The sequence below is a fragment of the Neolamprologus multifasciatus genome, chromosome 12 (genome assembly GCF_963576455.1).
Source record: "Neolamprologus multifasciatus chromosome 12, fNeoMul1.2, whole genome shotgun sequence".
Taxonomy (NCBI): domain Eukaryota; kingdom Metazoa; phylum Chordata; class Actinopteri; order Cichliformes; family Cichlidae; genus Neolamprologus; species Neolamprologus multifasciatus.
Window position 1 is genome coordinate 5,516,911 of NC_140450.1, and position 14,999 is coordinate 5,531,909.

The following is a 14,999-nucleotide window of genomic DNA, read 5'->3' on the forward strand; positions in this document are numbered from 1 at the left end:
TGGCTCAAAGAAAGGTCCATGAAGACATGGATGAGCAAGTTTGGTGTGGAAGAACTTGACTGGCCTGACCTCAACACCTTTAGTTTGAATTATAGTGATGATTGCAAAATTGGCTTTTGTATCCAACAGTCCAAGGGTGACTTAAACATATGGTCATGTGGTACACCACATACTGGTGTTGTAGCTGTAAAGTGGGGGGTGGGTGCAAAAAAAGCTTTTATTTTTATATTCTTAAGTTTTAATAACATTAATGTAATTACATTTTTATATATTAATGTAAATCTGCAAAATAATGTTACAAACCCTGAAACAATTATCATTTAGTACACCCCATGCCCCTTTAAACTCACTGGAGCTTACAGACAATCTCAAGTCCTATTAAAGCTGCTTTATTCTTCCCGCATTCAGTCTAAAGCTGCAAAGTACTGTGCAGCACTGTGATCCTAGCTCTGCTTTTTCATTCTTAGTCCGAGTTCATCACAGTCATATCTACTAGTTTTTGTAATACTTGCTCTATTCTGTACTGGATTCCTTTTGTTGCTGGTGCTCTTCCAGTTACAAATCAGTATTCTCTTGATTACAGTGTTCCTGACTGAACAGCCGTTAGACATGATGCATGTCACCCATGCCATGATATTATAGGATTAAAAGAAGAAGCAGAAATTATTCTCTAAGAAGCATATTAATGCATAATTAATCTTTCTATGGTAAATGGACTGGTTCTTATATAGCGCTTTCCTACTCTTATGAGCACTCAAAGCGCTTTATACAACTTGTGCATTCACCCATTCACACCCATTCACACCAGCACATTGTTCTAAGTGCTTTCTAAGTAACATTCACACTCATTCATACTCCGATGGAGAGCAATTTGGGGTTAATATCTTGCCCAAGGATATTTGGCATGCAGACTAGGGGAAGCCAGGAATCGAACCACCAACCTTCCGATCAGTAGATGACCTGCTTTACCGCCTGAGCCTGAGCCACCCCATCTATCATATGTGAGACCTGACCTTTACCTCCTACACTCATCTGTGTTCCTCTTTCTCTCCACAGCAAAGTGAAGAATCGAAAGTTGTACCTTGCGACACTTGCCTCTGTTCTGGGTCCCATGAGCTTCGGGTTCGTGCTGGGATACAGCTCTCCCGCCATCCCCGAACTCACCAAGATTGAGGACTCTCGGCTGAGACTGGACGATAACCAGGCTTCCTGGTTTGGGGTATGATGACAGCCAGGCAATTTTAACAGCAGATTTGTGTGACATTTCATTTGATCCAACACATCCTGTAAACAAGACACACAAGAAGGAGCCGGATGAAATTCAAATGTGTTGACTGTTTGTTTAAAATTAATCATTTTAGCACATTTTAAGCCTGACTTCAATAATCATGGTCATAACAGTTTATGACATAAAACGGTGGAAGAGTCACTGAAGGAACAACTTAATATACTGATCAGCCACAACACTGAAGCCATGTGCCTAGTGGTTTGTAGGTTCCCTTCTTGGTAACCCAGTGGTAACATTTCGGCCGCCTCCATGTTTGTTTGTTTTTTTTGAGCCAGAAGTGACCACACTTGGACGAGAGGCTGGATTGTTTAGTGTAATTGTTTAAAATAATAGAAGCTGGCATCCGTAACAGTCCCAGCTCTAACGCTAAGCCTTAAGACAATCACACCGTTGAGTGGCTATAAAAGAAGTCACCTCCTGTATAGTAGTTGATAAATGGGGAAATTAGCCATAGAGACCCAAAAAGGTTGATTCTTTTCATCTGGACGCAGCAATTTCAATGGAAGAAACTTTTCATCACTCCTTCAGTCTCAGCTGACTGCAGGTTTCCCCAACCTGCACTCAGCTTTGTGTGTATACGTGTTAAAGGTAACATCTTCATGAATGGCAGTACCTAAGGTTTGCCTCCAGTATATTGTAATCTTCTTCTTCTTTTCACTGCTCCCTTTACGGGTTGCCACAGTAGATCATCTGCCTCCATCTCACCCTATTCCATCCTCTTCTGTCACATCAACCGTCTGCATGTTCTCCTTTACTATGTTCATGAATCTTCCTATTTTTCTCCTGCCTGGGAGCCTAATCCTCAACATCATTTGCCCAGTTTATCTACTATCCCACTTCTGCAAATGCCCAAATTATCGTAGCGTTGCCTCTCGAACTTTGTCTCCAAAACACTTAACCTGAGGTTTCCCTCTGATGCACTCATTTCAAGTCCCGTCCCCTGTAATGAGAGGATCTGTGTAATTTTTGCCCTTTTAATGTTGGGTATAAAGAGTATATGCACATTTTTAAAGCCAAGCTGTCTGTTTTAAAATAGGTTGAAAGTATTTCACTTAAACATATGGTCATGTGTTACATGGCATACTGGTGTAAAGTTGGTCTTTATACTGCAAGTGCTGGAGCTTTGGCCTCTTTCAAAATAGGCACTAATGCATAATAGAAAATATAGTCCAGATGTTAACTCAACAGAAATAGTTGAACTCTGTTTAATTATTCTTTTAAAATAATAAAATTGATCAAATGCAACATAAAGTTCAAATAATTCATTAACGTTTATTGCTTTCAGTCCATAGTGACGGTGGGAGCAGCGTTGGGCGGGCTGCTTGGTGGCTGGATGGTGGAGAAGATTGGCAGGAAGGTCAGTCTGATGTTATGCGCGCTGCCGTTTGTCTCCGGCTTCACCATCATCATCGCGGCGCAGAACGTGTGGATGTTTTATGTCGGCAGAATGCTGACAGGCCTCGCCAGCGGCATCACCTCGCTGGTTGTCCCGGTATGTCATTTAAAAGCAGATTAAATGCCTCTTTAATATTTGACCCGGCATCTGTTGATGTGAAGATTAGACAGTTTGATTCCGGAAGAAAAAAATCCATCTCCAAAAAACTTGGTTGTTAGACAGTAAATTGAAATGTCAGGCAGAAAAATCAAGGTATGCTTTTCATTTTGTGGGATTAAGAAGTAGCTGCACAGTATCACTTGAACACTGATTAACAATTAGAGAGTATAATCTCACACATTGCCTTAAATGGTGTGACAGCCAGACACCGAATGACCTGATGGGCGGCACCTACACTCAGTGAGATACATAAAGATTGTTTTGAACAGTGAATCATGCAAAGCCGTTGTAGAATAAAAATATGAACAGAATAAGACCACCTTTGCTTTAATAACATAAATGTTTGTTAATGTGGATCAGTCCATTCAAACGCCAAACATTTGTTGGCTTTGGCTTCTCAAATGTGAATCGTAAATGTGCTCTTAACTTTATATAAACAAAATTATATGTGTTTGCTTTATAAACCATTAAGAGAACAGTTCTGTATACTAAAGGTTTGAATTTTTGATGTTCTCCCTTGTCTCCCCTCAAACAGGTGTATATTTCTGAGATGGCACATGAAAAGGTCCGTGGGACTTTAGGCTCCTGTGTGCAGCTCATGGTGGTGATAGGCATCATGGGAGCTTATCTTGGAGGTATGAAACTGATGTTTAAAGTTTTTATGGCATCTTTAAAACTCCCTTTGCAAAGTCTACATGGCTACAAGAACTGCAGTGTCAGATACGAGAAAAAGTGTCAGATAACAACAACGTTTTACAACCTACAAATCATTGAAAGATGATGTAACAAATGTGGCATTCACATGATCATCGTCATATATGATCAGATTCCTCTGCTGCCTCTTAGACAACAGCCTCACTGCTTGACCTGTGTGAAAATGGCTGCTTCTGGCTAATCTTGTTAGCTGCGTGCTGTGCATGATTTCCTAATAAAAGCTGGTATGTTTTGAGAGGTGGATTTGTCTCGTGGTGCTCTGGAGGTGGGTTGCTGTGCAAACACAGCAACTGTGTCACACTGCAGTCAAACAGCAGTTTGGTTGTGGGTAGATGTGGATTTGAATTGTATCAAAGGTCTGTCAGAGTTTGCAGTGATAACTTGCGGAAAAACATCATGAGGTTAAAAATAGAACAATTTATTTATGAATCAGTTGAACAGGAAATGATGAACAACTATTTAGCTGATCAGTAAACTGGTTTAGAACCTGTTTCTCTGTCTGAGCCTTGTGACTGAATTTTGACGTGACCATAATATAACTGCACTCCCTCTGTGTGCCCCCAAAGCTAAAATTACTCAAATAAATAAATAAAAAACCCTGAAACTCAGTTTTCTGCGTATCAGTTTAGAGTGTGCGCTTGAGTTTTATAACTAATCAAAAAAAGACAAGCCCAAACCTCTTCTTATTCAACGCTCTGAACGAATGGTTCCTGTGCAAAAGGTGCTCGGTTCTCATTCTTGGCAGACTGGCTTAATCGAGAACAGTGTTGGTCAAGTTACTTGAAAAAAGTAATCAGTAACTAATTACTGATTACTTCCCCAAAAAAGTAATCCCGTTACTTTACTGATTACTTACTTTCAAAAGTAATTAATTACTTAGTTACTTTTTAAAAACACGATTTACAACCTGAACAGGTGATAAAGTGATAGATCTTTCAGCCCAATTCTACTTTTTCTGCATAATCCATCATACAAAATGTAATCAAATGGAAAAGTCCCTTTTTAAAACTTGTTTTATTAGTTTTAATCTTTTAACTTTATGCATCAAGCAAAAATTTAATTATGCAACATTCTCTGACTGGAAGAAATTTGTTTACTTTTCTGCACATTCCAGCACATAAATATATATATATATTTTTTTGTGTGTGTGTGTTTACACTCACTCTTTCAAATAGATGTCAAAGACTAGCGGTCCTTTTGCTCTATTTTCACCTGTAAAGCAGGAGTGAGTAGGCGGAGGTTTACCCTGGTGCAGGTGTGCCGCAGCGGTCAGTGGAAGAATCCGCGAGTTTCTCTGCGAGTTTCCCATTACGTCGTTGCGCACTCTGTGCTTGCTTGGAAGTTTAGGGATTTTTTTCCGCTGTAAAAATAAGTTTTCTTCCCACGCACAACGCTAATGTTTTTGTCACTTTTTATGGAATCAAACTCAAAGTAAGGTCAGTACTTCCACGCTTTAAACGCTGCACGCTCATACTCTCTCCGCACTCGATATATTATCCATTGTTGATCTGCACACAGCTGATCAACAATGGATCACTGTCATGAGACATTCTTGCAAAAAAATCACGGTTTTAGTAACGCAGTAACGCAGCGTGCCTACGGGAAAGTAACGGTAATCTAATTACCGTTTTTGCAATAGTAATCCCTTACTTTACTCGTTACTTGAAAAAAGTAATCGGATTACAGTAACGCGTTACTGCCCATCTCTGATCGAGAACTGTATTTACTAAAGTACAGAAAAATAGAAAGAGAGGCACACACACACACACTTGTTTTCAAGTGTGAAGACATTGAGACATCTCATTGACATAATGCATTTCCTAGCTGCTTACCATAACCCTAACCATGAAAAATGAATACCTAACCCTCAGTCTAAACCTAACTGTAACCCTGACCCTAAAACTACATTATGAGCCTCAAAAATGCCTTCAGACTGGTGGGGACGGTCATTTTGTCCCCATAAGTGACTGTTGGTCCCCACAGGTATAGTAGCATCCCAATTTTGTCCTCACAAAAACGTCTAAACGTGTGTATACACACACACACACACACACACACACACACACACACACACACACACACACACACACACACACACACACACACAGTATTAACTGTATTTCATAGACAATCTGGTAACTTGGGTAACATTTGACAAATAGAACTTATGGATAAAGTTTGAGAAACAGGAAAATGCTAAGGAATAAGGTAATTGTATAAGAATGCAGGAAAAACCTGAAGTAAAAGGCACATGTTGGAATTGCGACATTTTACATTGGTCTATAGCAGGGGTGCGCAACTCCAGGCCTCGAGTGCCGGTGTCCTGCAGGCTTTAGATCTCACCCTGGGTCAACACACCTGAATCAAATGATTAGTTCATTACCAGGCCCCTGGAGAATTATAAGACATGTTGAGAAGGTAATTTAGCCATTTGAATCAGCTGTGTTGGATCAAGGACACATCTAAAACCTGCAGGACACCGGCTCTCGAGGCCTGGAGTTGCCCACCCCTGGTTTATAGTCTCCAGGTTTGAAAAATAAAGCTGAACCTGTAATGCTTTTAATGGCCAGCAGGGGCTCACTACTCAGTTGCAAAGATAGCTTATCGCTCATTTGATTTGTAACCTCAGTAAACAGGTTCCTAATTAGCTTATTGTATCAGTCACTAGCCTCCTCAAGTCTTCCTCAACCTAACATGATGTTCATTGTATAAATTATTGTCTCATTAGCATACAGAAGGATCATAAGAGTACACATTAGGACAGGTTCACTTTAATATTGACACGTTGCTGCCCAGTGAGCATGCATTGCCTCTCTCACTTAAATCCACCCCTCACTTGTAATGTTTGGTGTTAAACACTTAGATATGGGGGCAGCATAAATGCTAACCTTGAGGCTTCAGTAGAAACTAAGAGTCAGTTCAAATGGTTTCACTGTTAAGACAAAGTTGTTTCAAAAGAGCTGCATGGTTTGATGTGATGGATCACATCATGGGATTTGTTAAAAGGCCATATGAATCAAATTGTCTTTCATATGTACAAGAAATGTTGCTTATTTCTATTGAGGCTTTTTTTGTTTTGTTTTTTTATTGGTAAAGGGGGAAATGTCTCTGTTAGACTTTTTTTTTTTTTTTTTTTAACTCATTCAGTGATTTAGTGATTACCTGTTTGGCCAAAATTAACAACCTTCTCTGAGCACATATAACACTTTAGATGCCGATTTTGAAATATAATAAATATCCTTGTTCCTGTTCCTTGTTCCTGTTCCAGCCATTAAAATGAATGGCTTCTAAAACTTCTTTTCCACATCTCTTTAAACAAAAGATGAGGAATAGCTGCAGAAATGGCTCATCCTGAGTGTGTGTGAACCTGTCCTGCAGGTCTCTTTATGGACTGGCGTTGGTTGGCGATCTGCTGCTCCATCCCACCGACGCTGCTGATGGTCTTTATGTCCTTCATGCCTGAAACGCCTCGCTTCCTGCTGTCACAGGGCAAGCGAAGGGAGGCTGTGGAGTCACTGCGCTTCTTACGTGGACCAGACGCTCCTGTCGAATGGGAGTGCGGCCGCATTGAGGAAGCATGTGATGAGCAGGTGATATAAGACAAGATTTTCTGGCCACAGTGTCTTTGCCCTCCTCAATTGTAATTCAACCACTGTGGGGGAAAATGTTGGCAGTTTGGCTTGATGATTGACGTTATTCTGTTTTCCTCCTAGGGCTCTAAATTCCAGCTGTCTGACCTGAAGGATCCTGGTGTCTACAAGCCTCTGGTGATTGGCATCATGCTGATGATCTTCCAGCAGATGAGCGGGATCAACGCCATCATGTTCTATGCTGAGAATATATTTGAACAGGCACATTTTAAGGTAGCTCGTTCACAGGCGCTACTGCTCTTTCTATCACTCACTAAACAAAGCAGATGAAGGAGCAGAAGAGCAAGACTTCACAGGACAGTGCTGACACCTTCTTATCAAAAATGGATTTGTCGCTTTGCACTTTTCCCAAAAGGGCCTTTTTGGGAAATAGGAGTAGGGCTAAAAACAAAAGTCACAAGTTAGAGTGTAACAAAATGCGAAACATTTCAGTGAACGCACTAATAGAAAGCTCTCCCCTTGGAGGTGAAAATTGAATTCAACAGCAATTTACAAGTTTTCAGTGAAAACATAAATTCATTATAGACCTGTCTTTCTTGTTATTCTGCAGCAAAGTGACCTGGCGTCAGTGATCGTGGGTCTCATTCAGGTCGTCTTTACTGCAGTAGCAGCGCTTATCATGGACAAGGCTGGAAGGAAAGTCCTTCTCATTATCTCAGGTAGCCAGAATCTTTAAATGTAATTATTAACCAGAATTCCTGCAATCTCTCTCTGTGACACCTCCTTGATTGTAATTTCATAACACAGGTGTTGCCATGGCCATCAGCACCACAGCATTTGGAGTTTACTTCTACCTGATGTCCTTACTTCCAGAACCCCATGGTGACCTGGCCTGGATGGCTCTGGCCAGCATAGCGGTGTTCATCACAGGTCAGTTTTCCAGCATATAAAAATGGGTCAATCAGCTCCAGTTCAAGATGCAAAAACGATTTAGTCCTCACACCTTTTCCTTACCTTATTCTTACTACAAATAACTTTGGATCTTTAATGGTTTTGGCTATTCCATCACAAATTCAGAGATAAATTTGTCAGTCATCTGCAAAACATTTAATTAGGGCTGTGCGATATGACCAAAATCTCATATCCTATATCCTAATATATCCTATATTTATCGTCCCAAACGACGATATTTATCACAAAAGTTTTACATTTTCTGTAAATTCTGTGAATCTCGGGCAACTTGCCTGAAGTGTTTTCAGCTGGGAGTGCTGTACCTGGAGTCGAGTGTTACATAAGTTGAAACGGCCGCAATTTTCACAATTTTGTGAGTATTTATTACACGGCATGCTGAGGGTAAAAGCCTGTCCTAAGGTTTATTTTTTTAAGCACCGGGCGGCTCTTTTTAGCTTCTCATCCGTAAACACTCCACATACTATTTCACCTGATTCAGTTTATTTTGAAAAATCTCAATAGGATCTTCAGCTTTTTTGTGAAAGGTTTATGTGGAAAATAAACAAGCGCCTCAAAGCACACTGCGCGCTGTCGATCTTACGTGCTGCACAATAATGTTTAATATTTAGTATTTACTGTCATATTCCCATATATCATCATGATGTTGTTTATTGCATTGCTCTCGTTTTCTTCTGCTTGTTTTCTTTTTTCTTTCTCAACAGGTGATCCAGGTGATTGATATATGTATTCTTTTTTTTTGTCTGCTTATTTAGTTGGTTTTTGGGTTTTTTTGCCCTTTATCCCCGTCCCTCTTCTCCGCTGTTTTTTCCCCCTCTTCCGTTCTCCCTTTTCTTTTCCTCATTCAAGTCTGTCCTGTATCTAGCAAGTGAAAATAAATAAAAAATAAAATAAAATAAACAATTAAAGGTGAATCAAATAGACCATTACGGCAAGGCTGTGATGGTCAATTTGGTAAAGTAAATCCGTTGGGCATCTTTCCTCGCCTTTAGATAATAATTCTGATGGCAAAAGAACCAAACGGGACAGGCAAAAAAATAAAAATAAAAAAATAAAAAATAAAAAATAAACAAGCGGAAGGCGGAGCCACACGATGGTTTTACCGTCGTAGTTGCTAACGACAACGAATAAAAACAGTCGCTTGTCCGTCCGTAGTGTGGTTACTTTATATATAAGAGAAAGAGAGAACTTTAAGAAATCCTAGAGTGACCATCAAAACGATGAAAAACTATTTCCATAAACAGTTTATTTTGCGACACCAGGAAACAAGCGATAGCGTACCGTATTTCCCGGACTACAAAGCGCACCTGAATATTAGCCGCACAAGCTAAAATCAGGGGAAAATCCTGTTTTGTACATACATTAGCCGCACCTGACTAAAAGCCGCAGGTGTTTCAATGTTGACTTAATCATATGTAAGAGAATATGCACAAAGGGAATTGTCAGGAAAGAGATGGCTGTTTGGAGACACACCCCTTTTATTAATATTTTGAAAAACCGGTTATGGGTACATATTTGCATAACCTTTTAGGTATATGCACAAGTAGCGGTAATTAAGTACCAAACATGTACTGTGCTTCATAAATGAGTAACAAATGTAGTACATAACAATAACCTACAGCACACCAGAAAAATAGATTCGGACTACCTTTTAGGCTCAGGTGCAGTGACACGGCTTTAACAAGAAGAAAAGTCAGTCATTCACCACCATCTTCCTGCGCACTAAAACCACCAAAGTCCTCTTCTCCAGTGTCAGATACGAACAGGCTCAGGATGGCTACGTCATCCACTCTCAGCTTCTTTCCTTCGTTGTCACTTTCAAAACCAAACAAATCCTCGTTGTCAGTGTCAGAGTCGAACACCCTCAGAAGGGGTCCAGCCCTTCGAAATCCGTTGGTGATCATGGATGTTTTCACATTTTTCCACGCTGTCAGAATCCACTGGTGGAGTTGAGCATAACTTGCTTTTTGCAAGTTTATCGCCGCTCATCATCCACGCCTCCCGCTGAATGCGTAGCGCTACTTTGAAGTTTGTTTTTCGCGCTACTTGTACGGCACTATGTTGCCTGGCGGATGGACATGTGACCAATTTACCACTTTTGAACCCCGATACTGTGGCTGTATCCCAATTCAGGGTCTGCAGCCTTAAAGTACGCAGCCTCAACGATCCTCAAGGGCCGCGTACTTAAAGACCGCTAAGGCCGGAAGTGCGAGGCTTGTGGAATGGGACGGTCTAGCCTCCGTTGCGCTGCCCAGGTTGCCTAGCAACCATGATACTAACAGCTGGAAACGTTTCATACAGCTTTATTTGACAGAAATGAAGGAGAAAATACACCGCCACGTCCTTAAAATTCAGGGAAATGAAGGACGCATTTGAGGGCCGCATTTCGAGCAGCCTTCGAATTGGGACAGCCTTCGTCGCGTCGCGGTGACGTAATCGGCCTTAAAATGCGGCCTTTAAGGCTGCAGACCCTGAATTGGGATACAGCCTGTGTATCTGATCACGTGCCCTTCCGCCAGGCAACGTAGTGCCGTACAACAGCGGAACAAACAAAACAAATCGTCTTATGATATCACAAAAATCATGGACAAGCTATAGAAAAGCCGCACCTGACTAAAAGCCGCAGGGTTCAAAGCTTGTGCAAAAAGTAGCGGCTTATAGCCCGACAATTACGGTAATATGAAACATTAGACATTATATCGTTATATCGAACAGCCCTACATTTAATACTCCAAAACACCCAAACAAATTAGTGGTGCTGTTAAACTTGTGGGTGTACTCCCCCAACAGACCATGCCACTTTAATAACTGTTGCTGTCCTGTTCAGGTTTTGCTCTCGGCTGGGGTCCGATCCCGTGGCTCGTCATGTCAGAGATTTTCCCGGTGAAAGTGAGGGGGTTTGCCAGCGCTGTCTGCGTCCTCACCAACTGGAGCATGGCATTCGTCGTCACCAAAAACTTCCAGGATATGATGGTGAGTGTTGAACAGAATACCAAATCTGTTAAAGATCCATAAAACCACATTTCAACCAGGATTGCAAACAGAAGTGAAATTTAATTAAACAGAAGTGAAATTTTATCTTACACCTGGGATCCTTTTTTTTAGTGAACACATGAGCATACAGCATGTTTACTTAAGATACCATAAAAAGACTTCACTGCAAATTTTGCACTTTGCAGCACCATCCGGGGGACAAAGTAGAGCCCTTTGCTGGGCTGGTTCTGGCACATAGGCCGCATGTTTACCACAATTGGTTCAATGGATGTGGAATAAGATCGTGTTGGAACAGTTAGCATAAGTAACTCACCAGAAAGTCAAAGTGATGTCACACAGTAATCATTATTGTTTGTTATTATGGTTGTGATGAGATAGCAGAACACAGAACACATTGGAAACACATCATTACTGACTTATGGCAAAATTTTGATGACTCGCCCCCATCAAACATAGTTTATTCCCAGAAAGCTTCCCTGCCAACACAAGACGAGCTGCAGAGAAGTGCATTCCTACTTAACGAGCATATTAAGGGAAGCATTTAGTCCAGTATACACATAGTTGTTGTAACTGCCCTAATTTGCCATCAGTCATAACAGACTTAACTGGCCATTTATGCTCACCATTGTTGCTCTCACAAATGCTGCATGACTCCTGACTTAGTCAGGCTGGAAAAATGAGTGTTTGAAAAGCTTAATGTCTATTGCTGTTTCAGTGATGGGTCAGTACAGGCACATTGAGATAACCAGGGTACAAAGGGGAAAAGCTGTAACAGCTGGAGCAAAAAAAGATGAGATTTTGTGGAGAAAACTTTCAAACCACCATAATTATTTTGTTTCCTCTTTGGACTTGTTCTAGTATAATTTTTTTTCCCGCTGAGTTGCAAAACATGTTGTTTACGAGAAGACTTCACCACGTCCAGTGTACCACAAGCACCCTTATGAATAGTTATGGGTCTGATGTCACATTTAGACTGAGCAGAGACCAACATGCCAACCATAACAGCAGCTTAAGTAGTCAGCAGTCACTCCATAGCCTGCTTAGGTTCGCTGTATTGTCTCAAAGCGCTGTCACTTTTAGATTGGATATTCTCAGCTCAAAGGATAATGGGTTTCATTTTTTTGTACAGGATTATAGTTTTGTTTAATTTTTTTAACCATCTGTATTTGTGAATTTAAAAAACAAAGTTTACTCTACACCAACATCTAGAATACTGTACAGCTATATCTTTGTATAACTTCCTCCTGGAGGTCAAAAAACTGCATGTTACATTAATTGGTCATTCTAAATTGACTTTGGATGTTGGATTGTGTAGCTGTCTGTCTCATTGCTGAAGGCCACCTCTGCTACCTGGAGAAGCCTCTCCAACATACTGAGGATGGAAAAATAACAGTTAAATTCATATAAGTGACAATTTGTGAAGCTGTGAAAACATATTTTGATGCAGGGATATTTTGAGTGTTTTTGACATAGTTCTCTGTGGCCTTTCCCCCGCCCCTCTCTTGCTCTCTCTCTCTCTTTCTCTCCCCCCCACCCTCTGGATACCTATTTGCCTTGCAGAATCTTCTAACCAGTGCAGGAACTTTCTGGCTTTTTGCTTCCATGTGCATCCTGAATGTCATCTTCACCATGATCTTCGTCCCAGAAACCAAGGGCAAGACACTGGAGCAAATCGAAGCAACTTTCAGAGGGATGTCAGGTCCCTGAAGATGCCACATGTAAAGACTAAAAGACAAAACTGCTCATATTCTTTGTTATTATTAACACTTTATCACCTTTGGGTATTACAGAAACGGCTGGAAGAAGTAATCCTTCGTGAAGGTTATGATTTTCAGTATTTGTGTATGAGGCATTGATTCGTCTGTTGTTCATGATGCCATTGAACTGTAATGCATCGGTAAGGTTCTGCCAAATTTGAGCTGTTTTCATGTGAAATCTGTCCAGAATCCTTTAATGTAAGATAATCTGATAAGGCAATTAAGTGCAGTCCTTTCAGTTTTGTGATACTGAGAGTCTACAGAGGGGACCAGATTCAGGCTAAAGGGGGGCTGACTCGATACTGCCCCCAGGTGTACTCTTTCTTGCAGTTCTGATCAGTAAAGACAATTTTGGCAAGTTTTCCTCAGGACAGCAGTTTAGCATGAAGTTGGTATTTACGAACACAGCACAGGCACATATAACACACCGAGGGTTGTAGTAATGGATTCCAGTGTTGCCTTCCCTATAAAATGAAATGCCAAAAATACATATAAGCTACTGTTTTTCCCTCTGTTTGTTTAAACAGAGCTTCCAAATTGAGCAGGCAGACACGTGCAGTGACTTCTTCCGGGTCATTTGCGGGTTTTTTCCGTTGCTGGATAAGAATATTTCCTATTGTTCTGACTCTTTTTAAGGACTCTAGCAAAAGACAGAACAAAAGTATAACATTTTGGTAGAAGTGAGTAAGCTGTTTACACTAATTTACCTGTGTGTAATTTATACCATCAGGGAAGATTTATGTGATGGCATTGTTCTTTTGGGTTTTTTTTTTTAGCTGTGAACTGTAAAAATGTGTTTTTTCTTTTTCTTTAAAGTTTTATAATCATTTTTCTTTTGGGATACACTTGAAAAATGTTTTAAACACACATTATATGACTTGTACACCCTTGAGGTTATGATAATAGTCACATAAGTCCCATTGTGAAGTAGTGACTTATGTTAATTAAATATCACCTTTTCTTAAACATGTTGTTTTTGTTGATCACTCTACTGGAAAAGAATAATAATCATATTTTTGTTTTGTTTTGTTTTTTTTATTTAGTTTGTGATCAATAAAGATGTTTCTATTAATGTGTCTATGTATTCTTTAAAAATTCATTGTGAATTTCACCTGAACAGAATAAAGTCATGGTTATTTCCCTAGTTTCTCTTCTATGACTCTGGTGTGACACAGAATTATTACATACACTCGTAACATTTTTTTGATGAATCATCTAAGTTCCAGGTGATAAATGTTTCAATCTTATCATAAAGATGTTTTTGACAGCCACTTAAGATGTGAGTGGTCCAGGTCAGGTACTCTGAGAGGTGGACAGAGACAAATTTAATCTCCACATCCTGACCACTGATTTATATTTGGGGGTGGGTCTGTTCTCTTGGACCTTCAGAAATCCACTACTATGCTATTTGTCAATTGGATCTCTCTCATCATCGTTGGTAATCGGCCCCATGCCTGTTGTGTATCTGGTGAATTTGAGCCACATACACCTGGGTTTGTTGTTCAAATCACCTTCTATCATCAGCCTTAATACAATGGTTGAGACTAGTAACTCAAATAACCACTCGTTATGACCAAGGTAAGCAGAAGAGGATCTCTGAATGTACAGATGACCATACCCGGTGTCACTCCTGTCAGGTAAAAACCATAAACTGAGGCTGAGTATTTATTTCTGCTTCAATATTCAGATTACAGATTCAACATTTGGCATAAAAAACATATATGCATGGCTCCATCCTCTATGCATACATACTTGTATCAACGATTTAAGCTGCTGCTGGTATTATGATGTGAGAGGTTACTTTTGTGCAAAATTTGGGACCCTCCTAACTGAGTCTACTTGGCCTACTCAGTCTACCTGTGTATTGTTGACCATATGCATCCTTTTACTATGTGTACATATTTTTGATGACTGCTTCCAGCAAGATAACACTGATTTTTCTAGTACCTTGTTGAGTCTATGCCACGAAGAATTAAGGTACTTCTGAAAGTAACAGGAAGTCCAACTTGTAGAGTCAGGTTGAACCTAATAAAGTGGCCAATTATATTACATTTAAGAAGAGAAAAGTTCCTCTTTTAATTGTGGAAAAGACACTGCAGAATTATCTGTTGCAGACACAAAGAAAAGTTATA

At 40.2% G+C, this 14,999-nt stretch overlaps 1 protein-coding gene across 1 annotated transcript in view; it reads left to right on the plus strand.

Annotated features, from left to right (window-relative positions):
* slc2a8 (solute carrier family 2 member 8) overlaps nt 1-14,011 on the plus strand; it is a 14,612-nt gene extending 601 nt beyond the window's left edge. The window contains exons 2-10 of the mRNA XM_085178940.1: nt 1,057-1,219; nt 2,574-2,780; nt 3,379-3,478; nt 6,936-7,147; nt 7,271-7,420; nt 7,758-7,866; nt 7,955-8,077; nt 10,944-11,089; nt 12,671-14,011. Of these exons, the coding sequence (XP_085035066.1) occupies nt 1,057-1,219; nt 2,574-2,780; nt 3,379-3,478; nt 6,936-7,147; nt 7,271-7,420; nt 7,758-7,866; nt 7,955-8,077; nt 10,944-11,089; nt 12,671-12,817 (1,357 nt within the window). The 3' untranslated portion in view covers nt 12,818-14,011. The remainder of the gene's footprint in view (nt 1-1,056; nt 1,220-2,573; nt 2,781-3,378; nt 3,479-6,935; nt 7,148-7,270; nt 7,421-7,757; nt 7,867-7,954; nt 8,078-10,943; nt 11,090-12,670) is intronic.
* The last annotated feature ends 988 nt before the right edge of the window (nt 14,012-14,999 follow it).